Source organism: Micromys minutus (assembly GCF_963924665.1).
Source record: "Micromys minutus genome assembly, chromosome: 17".
Lineage (NCBI taxonomy): Eukaryota > Metazoa > Chordata > Mammalia > Rodentia > Muridae > Micromys > Micromys minutus.
Genome location: NC_137952.1, coordinates 32500647 through 32523147, shown reverse-complemented (window position 1 = coordinate 32523147; position 22501 = coordinate 32500647). Strand labels below are relative to the sequence as shown.

The following is a 22501-nucleotide window of genomic DNA, read 5'->3' as shown; positions in this document are numbered from 1 at the left end:
CCAGAATCTAGCCTCTCGGTTTCTCCATTTCAATAAATGAGCTGGAAAGCCAGAGTTTCTGACTTTGGTTTCCCTGGTCCCTCTCACTTCCAATCCACTGGCAGCCTTGTTGGTCCTGTGGCCCAAGGCCATTTACCACCCATATCCTTCTCTCCTTCCTACACACCAGTGGCCAAGCCACTGTAGACTTCTACCACAAGTGCTTCAATAGGCTCCTTGCAAAGCCTCCTGTCTCCCCATGGGAGCCCACTAGGCAGCCCTCCTCTGGGACCTCCTGTGAAATTCAGTCCCTACCTACTGGACCAGCACAGTGTCTCCTTAGCATATGTCCCTGTCAATCAGCCTCTTACTCCAATGAAGCCAGGCCGCCTCCCAGCTCAGGGTACCACTCTCACTGTTGTTGCTAATGCCTGGGATGCTACACTGTATGCATCTTGTTGTCACCTCTAGCCTGTTCCTTTGCCATCTTCTCTCAGTCTTCTTAGATCATCTTACCATGACTGCCAACCCCCAGTTCCTTTGCTGCAGGAGCCATTTGTAGACTAAATCACAACTTCATATGTGGAATTATGATTTTTTTTCATTTTTAGATTTATTTTTGTTCACCGTTGTTTTTGTATGTGCACGTGTGCATGCACATATTATGTATACATGTATGTGTGTGGAGGGGTGCATGTGCAATGCATGCATGTGGAAGTCAAAGAACAATCCCATGGAGTTGATTTCTCTTAATCTTATATGTCCTTCATGGAGTTGGTTTCCATCCATCTTCATGTGTGATCCAGGAGTTGAACTCTGGTCACTAGGTATACACAATAGGTCTTTTACCAACCTTACTGGCTCTGGAATTATTTTAATGTATTTACTTATTTCTTGACCATCTCCTATAGTGGACTGTAAACTCCATGTGTGCAGGGACTTCACACCAGTCCTCACTGATACAGCATATCTACTCTGGAAAGGTTGTTGAATGAAGAATGACACCCGTGATTCTTAAGTTGACTCCTTAGAACTAAGTACCGAGATTACAAAATGCTTTAGTGTATACAGCACAATCGTTTTTCTTATTTTAATATGCACGTGAAATAAAACTTATCGTTGTCACTATTTTAGACAGGCGGTTTGGTGGATTTCAAGAATTTCTCCTTGTGAGACAACCATCACCACACGCATCCCCAGAACTCCTCTTTTAAGTTAAATGTATTTTTGACAGTTCTATACTTGTATACTTGTATGTAGTGCATTCTGCTTGCACCATCTGCCCATCCTCTATTATCTCTCTTCTAGCATTGTCAACCCCTCTCTTAAATGTCCTCCTCTCATTTTTTATGTCCTTTTGTTATCTTGTTACTGTAAGCCGGTCATGTGGGTGTGGTGTTGAGCTAACCACTGGAACATGGTGAACATGCCAGTGGCTACACCACTGAAGACAATGACTCCACTCCTTCAGGAACTGTCCGTGTCTGTGGTTTCTCAGAGAGGGGCTACATTCAGTGAGATCCTCCCCTAGTGATAGGCCCAGTCTTCTGCAGACCCAGTGCAAGCAATTGCAGTTGCTATGAGTTCAGAATTGCATTAGCCACGTCATCCCCAGAGACTAGCGTTTCACAACCCCCTGCCCTATCATCTGGCCCTTACATTCTTTCCAGACCCTCTTTCCAGATGTTTCTGAACCCTGAAGGGGGTGACAGAGACATTCTTCTTGGAACCACTAGTTTGTTCGCAGCAGCTTGGCCAGCTGCATTCACTGCTGCAGAAAAGGGACCTCTCTGATCAGGGCTTTCTATGGATGTAAACATAGCTGTTCAGGAGACGGTTGGACATTTCCATTTGGAAAATGAAAGTAACAGACTCACCCCCTTAGGCCTGTGACCTCCTTTGACCAGGTCCACAGCTCTGGGCGTGAGGTCCCAGAAAGCAGCTGGTTGTCACCACAACAGTCATGCAGTTATTGCACCGGTGAATTCATCTACCTGGCAGGTTACTGTCAGAGCAGGACATGCACATCTGGGGAAGACTGCTGGCGATCCCCTCCCATAGCCTGTGTAGCACATCCCATCGCGGAAAAGGCAGCCACCGGTGAGGAAGCTTCTGTTTTAGTTTTAGCTTGATTCCCCTCTGTCCTCTAACCAAGCTATGTAGTGTCTTCGGCAAGAAGATGTTACTATTAAGTTCTGGTGGTCAACCAAGACCAATTCCAGTGCCAAATATGGGATGCTTCCTTTTGACCATTGGAAGGATGGTCAAAAGTAATAAATTTAATGAGAGAATATTGCACGGTACACCTTCAGAATAGGAGTCCATGGTGAGGCTGGTTAGACCAGGGGCAGGGCTCCAGGCAGCAGTACTTTTGCAGAAGCTTCTTAAGTGCCAAGGATAAGTGACTGGAGCAAGACATAGTAATGTTAGCAACAAGGCTGCTTGTGCTCATAATCCTGAGATTTTTTCCCCCTTTTGGTTTTCTTTAGATTAAAAGCTTTCTGAACTCTTCCAAGGTTGAATTAAATTCCTATTGGTCAGCTTTCCTGGGAGGAGCATGCCTGTTCTGACTTTCTCTGTCATGAATAAATAGATATCTTAATCTCCTATATGTGATTTTTATGAAAGGAAGGGTTTAAAATAATTGGAGCCTAGTACCCAAAATTACATCCTTCTGATTCTCCGTAGCTTGTGGTTTAGTGGCTGGGCAAGAGCGACAAGAATTCACTGACCACAGGAACACTTTGCCTGTAAATGATTAGTTTGCATCAGGGTGAAGTTGGATTATGAAGGAAAGAGAACCAATTCTGCAGTCCAGGAATTTTGAACTGCAGATATGGGAGTGAGCTGAGCATCTAGGACCACAGCTATATGGCCAGAACTTAAGCCTAGATGAGGTGGCTTAGTAGGTAAAGGTATTTGTCACCAGGTCTGATGACCTGAGGTCAGTCTCTAGGAACCACATGATAGTTGAAGAAAACCACTTCCCATAAGATGTCCTATGACCTCCACACGTGTGCACCATGGCATACACGCCATATCCCCCTTCTCCAATAAATCTAATAAAATTAAAAATTATTTTTTAAGTGTGGATTGTGTGTGTGTGTGTGTGTTGCAGATTGCTTGAACATGTGGTCTGAGTGCTGGTAATTGAATTTGGGTCTCCTGCAAGAGTAGTGCATCCATTTAACCTCCGGACCTTCTTTCTAGTGGGACAAAATTAAAGCAACAGAACAAAGCCTCGTCAGTCTCAGAGGCCAACCTAGTGGTACTGGAGGGCAGAACCCATGCCAACCATTTATAAAGAATTGCAGAGAGGCAAGATGTCCCAGACGTGATGCAAAACTGGAGCAAACCAGTTGATAAAAACTAATCTTGCATTTTAACTAAAAAAAAAAAAAAAAAAAAAAAAAAAAAAAAAAAACCAACAACTTTATAAGAGTTGGCCTGGTGCCCTAGTTGATGGAGCTCTTATAAGGACATAATTTGAGAGAGGTTTTCAAATAGAAAATCTTTCTAATACCATGTTCTACTTGCATTCAGAATAGTTTCTGTTGAATCCAACAGTGAGGTATTGCAACAGCATAGATGAGTCAGTCTCTTACTAGCATGGGCCTATATGTGAAGAAACATTAAACGAGTTGTAAATTTAGCTTAGTATCACATAGGAGCCATGGGAATAGTTATACATAATTAGATTGTTGGTAAAGAGTTGGGAGTATAGGTGAATTTCTTCTGTGGTTGGAATATTGGATAGAAATAGGGTTAAGTGTAAAAATCTACTAAAGAACAGAACAACAACAACAATAAAAAACCACAAGCTACCAAACCAGAATGACATTTCAAAGCCCCTCCAATATATCATTTGCCTTCCAAGAGATTTCTATTTCCAATTACATTTCACTCAGATTATGCTAACTCTCTCTGTAATCACCCATTTTTTCCGGAAAGTATGCATCTCAAGGATGCTTGCCAACAAGCACTGTCAAGAAAACAACTTCTAAGTTGATTCCAAAATGACTTCATCTGTGGCTGTCAGTTTCTAGTGTAGATGTGTGTGAAGTCTATAGATTCTGCTCTGTGCACTCAGAGCTATTTGCCAAGTATCCAGTATAATAACAAAGATAAGTCCCTGTGGTATATTAACAAAGATAAGTCCCTGTGAGCTATAGCTGAATGAACACTGGGTAAATTGACAAGTGTCCTTTCTGTTTCATGTATTTCAACGTTTCATTTTTACTCTGGGAAAATTATGATGCTTCTTTGTGTGTGTGTGTGTGTGTGTGTGTGTGTGTGTGTGTGTGTGTGTGTTCTAGGAAGGCAGTCACATCCCAGGTCTGGAACAAGTGTCATGCATGGTCGAATTGGACTTTTGGCATCGTGTGATATTCTACCCACGAAACACCATGTTCATGTTACTCTGAATGCTTTCACCACTTATGCATATGATACTCCATAGGATTTTATTGAAATGGGCACAGATACAAGCAGTGATAAGGGGCTCATTGGTTAAAATCCACATTCTGTTATGCTTTTCAAAAGATATTGAGAATGGCATGCTAATACAAATCTGTTTGCTCAAAGCATTTGTACTTGCCTTAGTAAATTACCAGGAAAGAAGAAATGAGACTATATTCTGCCTTGTTACATCACATAGGAATATTGTATGATTCTGGCCTGGGATTAAGATACATAAAGTGAGAGAAGTGCTGATGGCTGTTGCATGAGCTAAACACATTGGATGCCATGTATAATAATGAATAATTGGAAGTGATTATGATGATACACAGTAAAAAATAATTGAATAAATTACATCATAGCTTGATAAACAATAGGCAACACTAAAACTCACATGTTGGAATATTATTTAATGACTTGGGGGAATATTTTGGATAATGTTTGCTGAAAGAGAACCAAGATCTTATCTTGCAAACAAGATTATAATGATATCATTCTGTTGTGGTTTAAGTAACACACACACAGTAGATTACCTATAAAATAATCATATATAATAGTTTGTATGCAGTGGGATTTATTTATGTCTCATTGCCTTTTCCTGATTGTCTAAAATACTTTCTTCATTTTGAATAAAAAGTACATGATAAAATTAAACAATAAAAGTGGAGTCAAGCGATAACCTGCAAGGAATTGATATCTATAATAAATAATTAAAAGAACTAAACGTCAAAAAAAGTCCAGTTATGCAATTGATAAAGAGGCAAATTAACTGCTTAGACAGCTTCCAAAAGAAGTACAAATAGCAAACAAACATGTGCAGAAAAAGTTATATGCTTTAGCTGCCAGCAAAATGCAGATCTAAATGACAGTGCTGCCCGAGTTAGCAGAGAAAGCTACAAATAACTGGCAAGGATGGGGAGGGACGGAGTGTTTCATGTGCTGCTGGTGGGAGTGTCACTGGACACAGTCACTGTGGAAATGGTTGGGATGCTGCTTCATCAAACTCAACACAGAGCGTCCAGCTCTACCACTCCTGGGTGGATGTCCCAAAAGGTCTAAAGGGAGCCGACTAAGAGTCCCCTGCACGTTGGACTTATTGGAGCACCAGCCAAAATAGCCCATTATAGAATCAGCTTGCGAAGTGAGAAATGTGTATGGAATATATATGAACAGTAGAGGTTCATTCAGCCATAAGAACCAAATTATGTCGTTTGCAGGAAAATGGATGGAGTCGGAGCTCTCCTGACAGCAAAATAACCTATTTGGACAACTAGTGCATGTTTTCTCTCACCATAGAATATATACCTATACATCATATACATATACACATATATATACATATACACATACACATACATATATATACACATACATATACATATACACATACACATATACATATACTTATATATGAACAAAAACTAGAAATGGTAATGGGATAAAGGGGAAAACACATTATATATGTATGAAAATCCTGCTATAAAACACATTGTTTTGTATGTTAATGTTTAAAATGATAAAAAAAATAGAAAAGAAGTATTTACTACATGTTCGTGGGGCCGTGTCTGTAAGATTACTTTTGTCCCATTTTGTCCTCAGTGTTACTGAATATGAGAGATTTTGTAGCACTCATCCCCAGGGTCCAGTGACTTCTCATTTTTTGGGAGAACCAAATGAAGGCTGATATTTAGTCAGTAGATAATTGTTAAATTTTGAATCTTCTTTTAAACTTAGACCCTATGGAAGATGGCAAGCTTTGAAACAGTCCAGCACATTATTTAGAGTATCAAAGTATAGCTAGACTTCAAGAATGGGCAAAATTATTTTTAAACTATTTTAATTTTTTAAAAATGTAAAAGCCAGCAGAGTAAAATATGTACCGAAGGTGAAGTGTTCTGCCAGTTTAGACTGGGGACTGTGGGTTCTCAGTCAAGGTACCTGCTGTCAAGCTTAATGACCTGTGTTTGACCTCGGGGATGGACACGGTGGGAAGAGATAACAAATGCCTACAACTTCTCTGACCTGTGTATGCATGCCACTGCATGAGTGTCCTCTTACACACACACACACACACACACACACACACACACACGAATAAAATATTAAATCAGTAAACATATCTGCTTCATTTAGCATTTCTTTTTGACAGAACTTTCAGTGTACTCTTGTCCAGCTTTTGGAATGCATATTCCATTGTTGCTGTCTGCAATCGACCCACTGGTACTTAGTGATAACTTCTCCCCAGTCCTTTCTTGACCCTATTTGCCTTTGGGAACCACTATTCTATTCCAAACTTCTGGATGGTAACTTAAAAAAAAAAAAAAAACCCATCTGTGAATGACAGGATGGGACACTTACTACTCTTGTGCTTTCTTAATTAATTTACCATAATCACCTGTACTTTCAGTTTTTTTTCCACTTTTTAAAATTGGATATATTTTATTTACATTTCAAATGTTTTCCCCTTCACAATTTCCCCTCAATCCCCCATTCCCTCCTCCTCCCTGTGCTTCTATGAGGGTGTTCAACTCCCCACCCCTCCCACCTCCCCACCCTGACATTCCCCTACACTGGGGCATCGAGCCTTGGCAGGACCAAGGACTTCTCCATCCATTGATGCCCAACAAGGCCATCCTTGGCTACACGTGCAGCTGGAGCCATGGGTCTGTCCATTTGTACTCTTTGGATACCAGTCACCTGTGCGTTCATTCCTGCTGCTTTCAAATGACAGGTTTTTATCCTTCCCGTTGACTAATACTTAATGAAACATATCTACCACAGTTCAGTCATTAGCTGAATTCTATTCTTAGCAATTAAGAACAATATCCATGACCATGGGAGTTCATATGTTTCTTTGACATGTGGGTTTCATTCCCCTGAAGCACTATGGTAGATGAAGGGGCTGATGCAGTATAGAAGCCTAGGTGTTTCTAGACCAACTGATCGGATAGTAACGGCAGGATGCTGTACTCCCTCAGCATTCAGGGCTATAAAGAATTTCCCCGAATTCATTTGATTCTAACAAGGGCATCTTCAACGTTGTTAGGAACCAATGTTTTCCCTTCCTTTGTAGGTGAGAAAAATGGGAGTTAGGGGTGGAAAGGTCCGTTCGGACTTTACACAGAGTCAACCATGTCGGAGCTGCCGGAAGTTCTTGTCTGAGCTTGGAGCTCAGCACAGCTGCCCCTCGTGCTGGTCCTTTCTCTTCCAGACTTTGAAGAGTCTCTTATTCTTTACTTTCAGATTACAGAACAGGCCCGTGCTTTACTGTGGTAAGCAACCAGATGTGCCAGGGACAGCTCAGCGGGATTGTCTGCACCAAAACACTCTGCTGTGCCACCGTGGGCCGAGCCTGGGGCCACCCCTGTGAGATGTGTCCTGCCCAGCCTCACCCCTGCCGCCGAGGGTTCATTCCCAACATCCGAACGGGAGCTTGTCAAGGTAAGGCAGGGGAATAACAGGGAACGGTTTTTATGGAGGGCCATGCTCCAGCTGCTGAAAATGCCTGCATCCCCGCCTGAGGGGACAGCTCAGCTGCTACGAACTCCCATCCCCTGCCTCAGAGTACAGCTGAAGCCTCAGTAGCATGATTCTTGGAGGCAGGAAGGTTTGCTGAGCCTGTCTTGCCAGCAAGCCCTCTGGCCCAGGAGTGGTTCCATGTGTATCTGGCTCAGGAGCAGCAACTGTGTGGGGACGACTCTGTGCCTAATGGCGGTGCCTCGTAGAAACACAGCGAACAAGCTAGTAGTTGTTGTTTTCTCTTCATTTGAAACTTTCAGAGGCCTGGGCTCCAGGTTGCTCTTAAGTGACCTAAAGAAAATCGCTCCTCTGGACATTTGACATGCTACATTATGGTTTGTTTGTTTGTTTGTTTGTTTTTAACAAGTCAGAAATAAGTTAGAAAGGGTTTCACAGTTTTAACTGCCCCCAGATGTTGTCTTAGTCCTCTTCTGCCCTCCCCTAGAATTCTGGTTTTGGCTTTGACTCCGCTCCCCCAGCTGTGTAAATTCTTCCATTGTCTGGATGTCTGGCAGGAAAGAGGAGGAAGTGAGCAGAGGCCACTCCACTCTAAACTGATGGGCCTGAAAGCTCCCAGGTTATCTCTCCTTCCTTTAGACGTCTGCGGTGCTTTTTTTAGACAACTGCAGTGTTTTCATAAAATTCACAAAAATATGCTTTTCTGAGGCAAGTAGGTAGTAGTTTGGCTCTGTTCTTTGTGCTCCTTCTGAAGGTTAGGATGCAGGAAAACAGGATGTGAGCTGCTCTCATCGGGGTGTGTGGCGGGTTGCACAAAATTGGTTGTGCCTGGCTTCCATACACTACTCTTCTGCATGGTGCCCTTGAATGTTTCCCTCTAAGTGTCAGGAGCAGCCAGAAGACGCTATTTTAAAATCCTAGAGTCACAAAGGGCTGATCAGAGCAGGCGTCACCTTTGATGTCTTTTTCCCCCTCCTTCTCAGAAAGTCTCCTTGAGTTTTGAGGAACTTGGTCCTTGTGTTTTGAAGTTGTTCATAGACACGAGTTGTTGACAGTGACCAGGGAGGTAGATCTCCATTTTTCAGCTTCCTGTAGGTGAGCTTTAGTCAGAGGTTTGGGAACCGGCAGAAGAAAAAGAAGAGGAAGCAGAAGAGGGAAGGCAGACTCTTCCCAGCTTGCTAGTAATCTCATACTGTTTGTATTTCCCCCAAATTTGCTTCCTGTTCCTTCATGAGTGTTTGTCAACACCTAGGTGGGGAAGACGAAACACTTGTTTGGCAAAAACCCATGACTTCAAAATAGCATCTTATGTGGTCACTTGCAAAAAGAATTTCTTCTTTGGCTGGGAGAGATTCTCGAATGTTCTATGTGGCCAGAGGGTCTTCTCATTGCTGTTTTAGCAGATGTAGTCTGGGCAACTGTGTTGTTAAGCAAGGATATATAGGCATAGTCTGGGAACTCATGGTTATGAGGAACTGCCTTCACATACATTTCCTGTTGGCTAAAACTTATGATCAAAAAGACTATCTAGAGTTGTCTCTCTAGCTATGAAATTATGATTTCAAGTCATGTTTTAATAGACATTCAAAAAATCCTGATCTAAAACAAAAATGAAACTGGCTATAGAATATAATCATAATTGTTTCAATTTGTGGGTTGGGACATTCCATCAAAATAGTGACACTTCTATTCATAAACAAGTATTTCTCCTCTGGTTCCCCTTTAACTGTGGGTGACTTTTCCCAACAGTGTAGGGTAAGAGTCTGGAAAGGTCACTTGCTCTGTTACTCACACCACCAGGACCTAGAAAGGGTACGATGCTTACCAATGTTTACAAGATAGTCCAAGACAAAGAATCTTAATTCCCACTGGGGCTCTTGCTTGAATTGGGATTTTTTTTCCCCTCTATTCCAAATGAAGAAACTGAGAGAATATACTTGTGTGAATTGGTTTCCCAATAGAACCCAGGCAGCCAACACAATGGATGAGGAGGTTTCTGTTGGAAAGGTTAATTTGGGACTATGTATAAGACCAGAGGCTAGTCTCTAGGTTCTTGGATGGGGCATTGAGCAAGGTGAACTGAGTCTGCTGCGGGGAAGCCCATGCTATGGAGGAATAAAACAAATTCATTATTAGGATGGTTGGTGGTGAGAACTAGGGACTGGATGTTTCTATCACAGTAGCTGGAGCAAAGTGGCATTGAAGTAAAGACTAAACGGTGAGTCAGAACGAGCCATGTGGCTCCAACAGGGAGAATATTCCAGAAATAGGGTCCACAATTACACTTGATGGCAGGCATGTCTGTGGTGTATATGAGGAACCCTGGAGAGGAGGGGGGAAGAGGAAGGGGGGAGGGAGGTAGGAATAAACTAGAGGACAGTCATGGGCTTTCTCTGTGATGGGGGAAGGATATGGTCCGAGACTTAAAAGGTCCTCCCTGGTACGTGTTCTTGTGCGTGGGTCTATAGCTGAACCCACACATTCTCCAGAACAGCTCTCGTTTCTGGCCCTGACGAACTTTTCCCGCACAAGATAGTTTTCCAGAGGATAGAAGGAAAATACATATGAAGACACTAGCTGTCATGTGACAAGCTCGGCAAGCTTGAATAAAACTTGTGTTACGTTTGTCATTCAGCATAAGACTTTAAGATAGCTTTGTTATAGACTTGCATCGTATTTTGCCTTTGTAGGATGTCTTCAATACTTTTGGTTATTATTGCCAATCTGAAGGTGAAAATGACACAGTAAAGATGGCCATTTTAATTATCGTAGAGTAAAATAGTCTCATCTATTGACTAAGCTACGTTAACAGCTTAGTTATTTACATAATGTATTAGATCAGTTCCCCTCAACATATTCTAAGGGCTGTGGCGGATGTCTTTGACATAAACATGGTAATGTAATTGTTGATAAACTATTACATTTTCCTCTGCAAAGAATCTTTCTCTTCCCAACTCTGACAGATGTGGATGAATGTCAGGCTATCCCGGGGCTGTGTCAAGGAGGAAATTGCATTAATACCGTTGGATCTTTTGAGTGCAAATGCCCTGCTGGACACAAATTTAATGAAGTGTCACAAAAATGTGAAGGTAAGCAACCTCATGTTTTAGAGCTCAAAGGAATGGGGGGGGGGACAGGGTGGCATCAGCGGCAAACTTGTTTGCTGATTAAACCCTACACCTTCTGGGTTTGTCATTCTCAGGAGACTGAAAACATGACAGTCTGACAGAAATTAAACATCTTTGGACCATGGAAGCCGAAAAGCCTCTGTAGCTTTTTATAGGCACAAAATAAGAGGCCCATCTGAATCAAATTAAATGTGAAAACATGAAATATTTTTGGCTGATATCTGGTTTAATATGTTCAAGGCGTGTATGTTGTATAGCTTTGGAGGCACGGCATCAAAACTGATTATTAGATACCATTCAAAATCATAACTCGGATGTTTTGTAGTTAAAATGTAGGGTTTTGAAGGGCAAGTGTGTGAGTGTGTGACATGCTAACATAAATAGTTGTGCTCTTAGTTGAGCTTAGGATTTTCTTTTCTGGGCCTCGACTTATGTCTACTGAACAAAAAGTTTTCTGACATTCGACAAGCAAAAAAGCAACCTGCTGTGATTTTTCTGTTTGTGTTTAGCTTGTAGAGCAGGCTTCTAAAATGTACACACAGGGGGCATGTTTACATTCTGTGTTATATGCAGAAGCAGCTGGCTTCCAGGGCAGTGGTTTGTTTTTGAGATGCTAGAGTCCGGGAAATATGGAGACAGCTCTCCGTTCTTGCTGAATTCATGGAGTACATGGAGTATGTTCTGACAACCTTGGAGCAACACTCAGAGATGCCTCTTGTGTCAAGCTCAGACAAAGCTCTTCCTTTACTGTCATCTATCCACCAGCTGTGGCCTGAGTTTTCAATTAGAAGTCTGTGGCTTTTCTTGAACACATCTGTCCTTGGGTCCTTAACCTCCTTGTGGATTCCAAGTCAAAGCAATGGAAGACAGCCTCTGATGTGAAGTACTTTGAATAAACTACAGTCAGACATTTACTATGACTTGCCCAGAATGGAACAACCTAGTTGTCATAGAATTGCCTGTGTGAGTTACAGTGGTTTTTAACATTATTATTTGGCACATGATATTGCAATCAAGAATATATCTTTATGTATATCATATATAGATATATATGATGTGTCATATATGAATACATCCTACATAAAATCATATATAAAATATCATATATAATCTGCATATATAAATATCAATTATTTCAGCTGTAGAACAGTTTTAGTTCCTTTCTGAAGCCAGGTTTCATAAAAACATCTCATGTTTTAAAGAACAATAAGACTTTTCTGCTGCGGGATGGGTCTTAGAGACTGTAGCTATAAGGATGAAGAATTGGCCCTTTCTTTCCCCCAAAACCCAATAGAATGACATGAACTATGGCTTAATAAATGCACACAGTTTAGAATAGTTAAAATGTAAGTGAATAAGCCAACGCAATTCAATGCCTGATTTTAAACATTTTAAAAGACAAAGAAGGACGTTTATAGCTGTGATAGAGGAAGGATCCAAGCACACAGGCTTCGCTCGATTTTCCGAGGGCTGCAGAGCTCCCGTACTGAGGGAGCAGAGGCACCCTCCCCGTCTGGAGGCCAAGTGTACTGTGGGAGGAAATTAAGAAATTAAAAATATATAGTTAAGGGATTATGTTTTATATCTGGAAGAACTCACTTAAATTAATGATTAACTTTTAATGTTTGGGGATTTAGATTATCATCAGCCCGGCCTCCAGCAATCTTAAGAACAGCACACAAGGCAAAGTAACTTTTACCATGTGGTTTCTAAAGCCATGTGAGTTAGAGTGCTTGGGACTTCTCTTTACCACAATAATATCATACTTATATATGTATATATATAATATACATATATGTCACACACACACACACACACACATACACGTATACTCACATATATCCCACTGCACACAGCAGGCCTTCTGAACTGCTGTGTTTTTGTGGCTGGAATCTGATAAAAACTGATTTTTGGAAACCATATTCAAGCCACCACTGTGGATTCTGTTACTTGGGATGCCTGACATTCTTGCAAAATGAGATAAACATAGAGCTGTAGGAGTCTGTAAGATAATGAACCGGGGGAAAAGGTCTAGCCTGTGACACTCTGGTTGAACCCCTTAGCTCATGGCCCTTCCCCAGGCATTTCCACCACCGTCTGCTGATGAGACCACAACTCCAGCCATGATCGTTCTGAAGTGATGCGACTTCGAAGCAATGGGCTTCGAGACAGTAAAGGGCTGCAGGAGAGCAGGTCACTGGGGAGGCAATATTAGGGAATTCAGACCCCCACATGTGATGGTTTGTCTCATCCCGTTTTATCTTAATGAGTGAGCCCTAGCGGCTGATCACCTTTGGCTTCTGTAGCATTTAAGATATTCCTTAAGGCTTTTTGTGGGATCAGTGTGTGAGAAAGAGGGAGAGGTGGCTGGAGTGTGAAGGGAGATTACCTGAGCTCATCAATTGACCACCGAGGGCAGTGTGGCACTAGTGACCTGGCTGACATGGAGTCGTCACCTCTTTCATAACTCCCTCTTAGATGTGGGGTACCTGGGCAGGGTGTGACCTCAGGCAAGGCAGCAAACTGACCCCTGACAGGGCTAAAAGTCAAAGGCAGTCTGTTGACCCATCTGCAACAGCAGGAGCGGGCAGGCCTTCCCTGAGAAAGCTGACTAGAGCATCCAGTCTGAAGTTCACTCGCCGAGCACAGGTTCTTCCAACACAGGAGCACCATCACGATCATTCGGATGTGCTTCTGAGAAACCAAGCTGGTTCTTCCTACCCCTAGTTTGGTCACCACAGGTCAACAAGCTTTCAAGACAAATGCATTTGGAATATTAGCATGCTATCTTTAGTCTGCTAGTGTTGCTTCTAGAGAAGGTGAGTTTGTTTGGCTCCCTCTCTTGAATCTGGTAAAAATCTGTGGCAATGTCTGTCTAAATAGGCTCTTTCTGGCCAGCTGTTGTTTGGTGCAGGCAGCTGCTTCTGGGGATTTGGCTTCAGAAGCACCCCATCTGAATCCTCGTGACCACGCGATTTCATACTGCAGCCTCCAGATAACAAGAACTCCTCTCTCTGTTGCAGATATTGATGAGTGCAGCACGATTCCTGGAGTCTGCGACGGTGGGGAATGTACAAACACAGTCAGCAGTTACTTCTGCAAATGTCCCCCTGGGTTTTACACCTCTCCCGATGGCACCAGATGCGTAGGTGGGTTTAATTACAGACGGCGGGCACAGTTTTTATACACCGGTCATAATGGACATCGCTCTGAATAAGTTTGTTAAGGGGGCCAGTCATTTCTAGAAATGCATTTAAGTCAGGTGCCTGTTAACTAGCAGAGGCGTCTTGTGTCCTTGTTTATGGATTTGTAGATGCCCTCAGTCTGTGAGGTAAGGTGTGGCCAAGCTTCGTCTAGCCATACATACTGCCTTTCCATGACCACCTTTAGTCATTTTCCAGAATCTATGTTAATCTAGGTCTGAGATTTTGCAATAATCTTTAATTGGTCTGGCTTCTATGCAATCTGCTTTGTCAGACTTACTTTCCTAAAATAGTGATTTGATTAAATAACATTCTTGCTTAAGCATCTCAGGTACTTTTCACCAGGACATGGAAACTAGCAATTTTCAATCTGTGTCCAGAAGTTCCACATAAATTGCAGTTATATCAGTACCTGCATATATACACACTCCAGGTGAGACAACACACACCACACACACACACACACACACACACACACACACTCACATACACACACACCCTTGCATACATGCACAGACTTTTACACACACACACACACACACACACACACACACCCCACATGCATACACATACTTGTACACACTCACACCTGTACACACACATCCCACATGCATACATGTACTTGTACACACTCACACCTGTACACACACATCCCACATGCACACACACACACTTGTATACATGCACGCACCTGTATACACATCCCACATGCACACACACTTGCACACACACACTTGTACACTCACATGCACACATGTACACACATACCCTACATGCACACACACAAACACATGCTTGCATACTTATACACACACATGCACACCTGCACACACATCCCATATGCACATACACTTGCACACACACACTTGTACACTCACATGCACACTTATACACACATGCAAACATGTACACACATACCCCACATGCACACACACTTGTATACACACACACACACACACACATTCTCTACTCCACATGTGGCACTTCTACTCTTACCTGTTGTGGTCTTTTACTTTTACTTTTATGGAAAATTAAACGAAGGTTAAATTTATTCTTTTAAAAACTCATTTATTTTCTTTTTAATTATGTGTGTATGTGATTTTGTGACCTTGTGAGCATAAGTACAAAAGAAGGAGTTAACAGGAAGTTGTGAGCTTTCCAATACAGGTGCTGGGAGCCAAACTCAAGTCCTCTGCTGATGTTATTTGTAAAACCAAGGACTGCCAATCACCTGATGGCATCTTGTAACTTCAGCCCCAACAGTCCCCATTTTACCACAGTGACTAAGAGTCTCTGACTCACTGATTTAACATGCTGGTTATCCAGATCTGTAAGCACCCAGTATCAGTTAATTTGCAAAATAGTAGTCATTAGCCTGTTAAAAGTTTGCCATTGGCAGCAGCTGTAGGTCCCAGCTTTGCTCTGAAGGAGAAAGCATCCATCTGCAAATTATATGTACACATTTCATAATTTGCTCATGTTTAAATCTGGGTTTTGACTACCCAGCTGAGATATAAATCAGGCTTGGGGTTCTCTGCTCATCCTTAATACCCTTTGGGTTCCATGCCCAAAATGTTCAATAACAGTATATAAACATTACTAGCCTTGAAGCCTTTCAAGTTAGAATGTAGAGTTTTCATTTCTCCACCATGTGCACAGAGAGGTGCCCCACTGTGGGCTTCCAAGAACAGACTTGTCTACACCCCCTGTGTAGCTACTCTTCCCAGATCTAGCTGGAGTAAGACCCATTCTTGCTGAGATGTCTGCCCAGAGGTACCTGATCCAGAATTAACATTTTCTAGGAATTGCATCTCTACTTGCTGGTGGTCATAAGTACCACTCAAAAGAAAATTTGTCTTGTGTCTGGGATGCTGACTCTTGGTTCTTTTCTATGATTTATTTAGGTTTGTCTTATCCTTCTTTGCTTAAATTAAACAATGTAAATGTTCTTAAATTATGCATGTTTATCTTTAAGTATTTCAGCAATAAAACCATCGAAGAATTTGTGATCCTGAGAATGTATCTTAGACAACTGTACAGTCAACCCTCTTTGGCAAAGCTTGATGCTGAATATTCCGACTTAGAGATAGGGTTTTGACTGCCAAAAAACTTCACTTTACAAAATCCATTCGTGCACATGTCACACTAAGTGAGAAGCATATTTCAGATACGGCTTGCTTTTCTCAATTTGATTGTATGCATGCCTGCACGAAGATGTATTTTACTTGGTGAGCCATGTGTATAGCTAGAAATAGCTGTTTGCCCCTTTCTATGGTCTCCCCCTTTTGCAGGAACACCACGGGGGCTTTTCCTGTGCTCTGAGCTCTTTTTGGTAGCTGAGAGTTGTATCACAGTGTGTCAGCTGTTGTCATGACAGTCAGACATGATGTAATCCAATAAAAGTGATCTATAGGAGAACACCCCACCATGCTGCTTTGAAAAGATACTTTTCTGCCAAAAAGAAAAGAACTCATCTAGAACTGTTGGATCCCTGTAGTACTAAGAATCTGCAGCCAATGGTGTTTTGGAATTTATTAATAATTGACCCTTTGAGGACTCAAGGGAACCTGATTAGTAAGCATTAGATCTGGCTGAAAATTGGCTCGTCCCTTTAAAACGCACCCTCACAAGTCTGAGGCACAATTTCAGACTAAAAACTAATGCCCACATCACAGATTTATGTTGTTTTTAAAATGCATTCATATAAATGTTTGCCTAAAGTAGCTTTATTAAGTAACTTAAACCAAAGACAACCCAGGCTGTCTTTAATATAGAGATGCGTCTTTATGAATAATTGTGTTACCACTGGTGATTGTCTTAGTTCTTTTCTTCCCTGTGGCATGTTGGTTTAAGCCATTTCTTCTCACCTTGGGTATGGAATGCCAAGTGTCCCAAGGGTACAGGGGCAAGATGTGAGACAGATATTTTTGATTGCATGCTGAGCAAGGGGAACAAACACTCAAGGGCTCAAAGTTCTTCTTTTCCAGAAAATAGACTCATGGATCAGCCTGTCATAGCCCCAGGGTGAGGCATGGAGGTGCTAAGGCAGAGGAATATTGTCCCAAGTGTGATCCCAAAGACTGAGTGTGCTTTTGTTGTTCCTCTCAGATGTTCGCCCTGGTTACTGCTACACGGCCCTGACAAACGGACGCTGCTCTAACCAGCTGCCACAGTCCATAACCAAAATGCAGTGCTGTTGTGATGTTGGCCGGTGCTGGTCTCCAGGGGTTACTGTCGCTCCAGAGATGTGTCCCATCAGATCAACTGGTAAGAGTCCATCTCCAGCATCTATAGCTTACGCCATGCAGCCCTTCCACGCCCATGGCAGTGTGTGCAGTATAGAAAATGATACCCAGGTAAATCAACAAGATTCCAGACATGGGAAGTGTGGGCACAGAGGAATGCCAGATGGTGGTGTCAAGGTAAAGGCTTGTTTCTAGATGTGCTGGTGACTGAGTTCTCTCATTGCCATTGTTTTCTCTTATTCCTCAGTGGGGGACTTGGTGGCTCCTCTGTAGCTGTTACCTGCTCAGAACAATAAAGCCAGGCTGCCCAACCACATACATCTCCCCTTCCCCAACATTCATTACTTTTTCTTCTGCCAAGTCCTGTGCTTTATTTCTTCATAGCTTCCCACTGTCTGTCCTTCATTTCCACGGAAAAGCGATCATTCTGCGATCCGAATAGTTGGGGTGGCCTCCCATGTGTCCAATGGGAGATCTGCCTTATACGTTTCCCAAAATATAGCTCGCCTGACAATCACTGGAAAAGGTGTAGGGAAAGATGTCTGGGATATTTTCATTAGTATGGCCACAGGTGATATTTGCTGGTCCAAATGACACCCTTTTCTGCAAACAAATATTTATGATTTGGCTTAACATTTGGAGTCCCCAAATCTGAACCCAGTTCTTTTAGTTGTTAAAGTTTTGAGAGTTTTATTTCCTACTTTAATTATATGGTTGTGTTTCTTTTGAATGGTCTCAGCATCTCTAAAAGAAATTGTTTTTTTTTTTCCTGAAATATCTGCACAGTGTATGCCTTACCTTCTACTCCCTTCTCCCATCGTCCCTGTTGGTTACACGCCTACTAGAGCAATGTTTCTCAACCTGTAGGTCAGGATGCCTCTGGGGTCACCTAAGACCATCGGAAAACAGATGCTTGCATTACAACCCATAATAGTATCAAAACCACAGTTACGAAGTAATGAAAATAATTTGTGGTTTGAGTTCACCACATGAGGAACCGTATTAAAGGTCTGTGGCATTAGGAAGGTTGAGAGCCAGTGCTCTAGAGGGCTAAGGATCTGTGCACATATAGCCTGATCCACAGGCATGCCAAGACAACCACAGCTGGATGTGGGGTCTTGTCCTTATGGCCCAGTGGTTTGTACTTTTTCTGTGCTCAAGGTCCACACTGACTTGCATTGGGCTTAGCTGTGTCCTTATGCTGCTCTGACACTAGTTAATAAATCTTGTGAAGAGGTCTTGGTCCTCACTGTGATCTTATATTTCTCATGTTCTCTGTACTGCCATAGCATTTAGCATGCTCTTGCTCATGTGAGACACTCAGGTAGAACATACAGCTCATGAAGTATGACACCGTCCACAAATCCCAGTGAAAACCTGACCTTTTCTGCTCTGTTTAATTTGATTCCTGAAAGGCACATTTGAATCAGAGAGTGGAGGGGAGAGGGTGAAAAAGGGAGGAGTGCAGGGATGATGGAATTCGTTCGAGATGCTGCTGTTCATCACGGTTATGTAGCCATTGGTTGGTGTCAGTATAAGATGCTGCCCATCACTGAGAATTGTAGGTGTGCATCGGAGAAGTGATATAATCTCTCTGGGCCTTCATGCATGCATACACACACATACATACATACACACATACATACACATGATTCAACAGGTCATACGTTTTGTACATGCTCTAAAAAGTAGCCCTTCCTCTTCATATGCTGCAGAACTATTCCCTAGATCATGGTTTGGGAGCGCATGACTTCCTACCAAGATGCATAACTTGGGTACCAGAAGAATTGCTTCTTAAATGCATCATCAATTTGAGAATCAGTATCATTGATTAGATTCCTTGTACTGAGACCTTGAGTGAGGAGGGAAGGCAGTGGATGTCGAAGCCAGCAGGAAGACCTAGTACAGGAAGACTTGGGTTCTTGTGTGTGACTTTGCAGGAGGCTGAAAGACATAAACCTGACATGGGCACAGAGCAAAGCAGATGGGCCATGCACACTCACTTGCTGGCTGGCTTTTGCTTGTTCAAATCTTCCAAGACAGTGCTGCTAAGCTCTGGGCCCCGTCTGTGCAAAGCACTGATGTAAAAAGGACTTAGCCCTTTTTATCTTTCTTCTTCTTTTCTTAAACTGTGTTTCATCTCTGAGTTGAATGGAGACAGAAAAGATAATTAAGAAACATTATCTCTGGCTGCTAATCCTTAAGGGCTCACAGATAAAATCTGTAGAGAAGAAGTTTAGGGCCAGTTAGATATATGTCCTACAGGTTTACAGTGAATTTAATGGTGTTTTAAAAGCAATATCCTCAACTAATTAGCAGAAATACTATTAAGCCATCCAATTTCTTTCACAAATCCAAAAAGAATTTTCAAAGCTGACCCAATGCTTGAAAACAAAGTGTTTCCTTTAACACAGTCAAAATCCAATTAAATCCAACATACACTGAAATTCTCTTTATGTAATTTACAGTGCTAGAGTGAGAATTAGTTACAGCTTATATATGGTCCAAATTTAAAGTGTGTCATAGCAATGCAGTGAAAAGCATCCTCAGAACAGTCAACGTGGAGTATGTAGGTGACAGTTCTGTGGGAAGAGTCACTGTGGGTTAGTGAAAGGAACTTCAGCATCCTGAGCCAGGAAAACACAGACAAAGTTCCTTCCAAATTCAATGAGATACCAAAAATTTGTCAATCAAAATTCCAGATAAGTAATGGAGCACAGTAATGGAATTCTCTGGACGCTTGAATAGGTCTGAATTATAGGTATGAAGTAAATGGACTAGTTAGTAACAGCACAGCATGTGGAGCTTGGTGGGTTTAGTAAAATGGCAGCATGTCCCATGAAGTTGAGTAACGAGAGCATTTCAGAATTCCACAGGTAAAGAAAAACATTAATGTAATTTATGTTATTGGTTAACGCTGTAAAAAACATCTATATAAAAATCACTTTGTGACTATGAATAAAGTCATCAACATTCCAGCCCCAAAGCAAAGACTTGGAAACCACTGTGGTCTGCTATAGAAGGGGTCTGTGACCACCCACAACTGTGGAGAAAAGCCACACATGAGGAAAACAAACACCTCGAAGCTAGATGCTCTAGATATATAAAAAAAAAATTCTAGAAACAACAATGTCATGAACTTAACGAAGATTTAGTCTTATAGAGACCTGGTATCATTTAAAAAGAAATGAGTACTCAACCCCAAAATGGACAAGCACAGGGAAGTACACAATCAAGTCAGGGTGCCCCAGCTCACAGAATCATTGTGCAACATTCACAAGCCTCTCTACCCTGCCTTTCCTGCTCCATGTGTCTAGATGTGCTTACCAGACAAACCCTCAGATCTCTGCTCTGGACTTCCTGTCTTCTGCATTTCTTAGAAATCTTCTATTCCGTGCCTTTAAATATCACCCCATTCTGATAACAGGGGAAAATGACTTCATCTCTGGGCTCCAAACTCTTTTTTTTTTTTTTAACCAATTGTGTGCTCTCACCATTTAACTCAACTGTTCAAAGTGACATTTTGCTTCTGTTCCTCACACCAGCCCCCAGCTCCTGACAGTTCTCTCACGGCAGTGGACAACGGCATTTACCTCTCGAACAGCTAACACGCTAGTACTTGCTCTTGATTTCTTAGTTCTGGGGCTCTACCACTGTTCCCATCACCAAACGCTTCCCCTTGCCTGTAAACTATCCTGGGACAATTGGTGAGCTCTGCCAGATCCGCCACCATCTCTCCTGTTGGGGACTGCAGTGGTCTCCCCATGCACGTAAAATAAAACAACAACAAGCCCTCATGTAGCACAGGCTAGCCTTACACTTGCTGTGAGAAGTTCAAGGGTGATTTTGAACTCCTAACCCTGCTATGTGCTCTTGGTGTTGTCTTGCTAGTCCTTCTTTTGTGGATCTGTGAGTTATGCAGTTACTGACACACAAGGTAACGGGTCTCATTAGAGCACTCTCATATGCCTGTGTCCTGTGCTACTTTCTAACAAGGACACCACCTTCTGATGAGTGTCTTAGATTCCTGAGATAGCCACATTGGGGCCGGTGGAGAAAGGGACACCTAACGTTTTTCTCTGATGGGTTTCAATGTGTATACAAATGTCTATCCAGAGTTTGGAAGGAACATGTGGTTATCATGTAGATATTAAAAATAGGAGTGAAATGATTTGTTCTGATTGGCCAGTGCACTGTTCACTGAAGACATGTCTCCTCCGGCCTCCTGGCAGCTATGGCTCTACTGATTGTGCCCTGTCGTATTGTATTCTTCCAGAGGACTTCAACAAGCTGTGTTCCGTTCCTCTGGTAATTCCTGGGAGACCAGAATATCCTCCCCCACCCATCGGCCCCCTTCCTCCGGTTCAGCCTGTTCCTCCTGGGTTTCCTTCTGGGCCTGTGATACCAGGGCCTCGGCTACAGCCAGAATATCCGTACCCAGCCCCATCGAGGGAGCCACCAAGTAAGAATTCAGACGCCGCCCACTTGCTTTCTCTCGAATTATTAATAAGCCACATGTTTTGCATACGCCGCTTTCCTCTTGAAATATTTGTTGCCAATTTTTAGATAAAGATTTCTGCATAGTTTCATGGGTTCCTTGGCTTTCCCGTTTTTTGTAAATAAGAATGGAAGCCCGGAACGTTCCAGAGACGAGCGCCCTTTTGTTATCGATAGTCTCAAACAGATGTGGGAGGGGATGGGAAAGACTAAAACCACATCCAGAGACTGCGTTAACAGCAGAAGACGCGTGATATCATACCTTGGGTCATTTGGTGCACAAAGTAGTTTGTTAACTGCCAGCACCTTCCTGCCCTTGTTATTTCTCCAAACTGGAGGCTTGAACCTACATAAGGGGGTGGGGGAGGTGCAAAGTGCTCTCTGAAGGCTCACTGGGCTGTGCTCTAGCGGCTGGCTCACCCTTGGTGGCGCTTCCTTTAGACCTGGGTATCTTGTTCACTATTGACAAACTAAGAGCTGATGTCATGGACATGAATAATTGTGATGGGGTCCA

General features: G+C 42.4%; 1 protein-coding gene across 1 annotated transcript in view; it reads left to right on the top strand.

The window, feature by feature from the left end:
- The window catches only part of FBN1 (fibrillin 1), a 193471-nt gene that overhangs the window by 82472 nt on the left and 88498 nt on the right, over nucleotides 1-22501 (top strand). The window contains exons 7-11 of the mRNA XM_080930907.1: nucleotides 7681-7878; nucleotides 10878-11003; nucleotides 14066-14191; nucleotides 17354-17512; nucleotides 21767-21952. Coding sequence (XP_080787033.1) covers nucleotides 7681-7878; nucleotides 10878-11003; nucleotides 14066-14191; nucleotides 17354-17512; nucleotides 21767-21952 — 795 coding nt within the window. The remainder of the gene's footprint in view (nucleotides 1-7680; nucleotides 7879-10877; nucleotides 11004-14065; nucleotides 14192-17353; nucleotides 17513-21766; nucleotides 21953-22501) is intronic.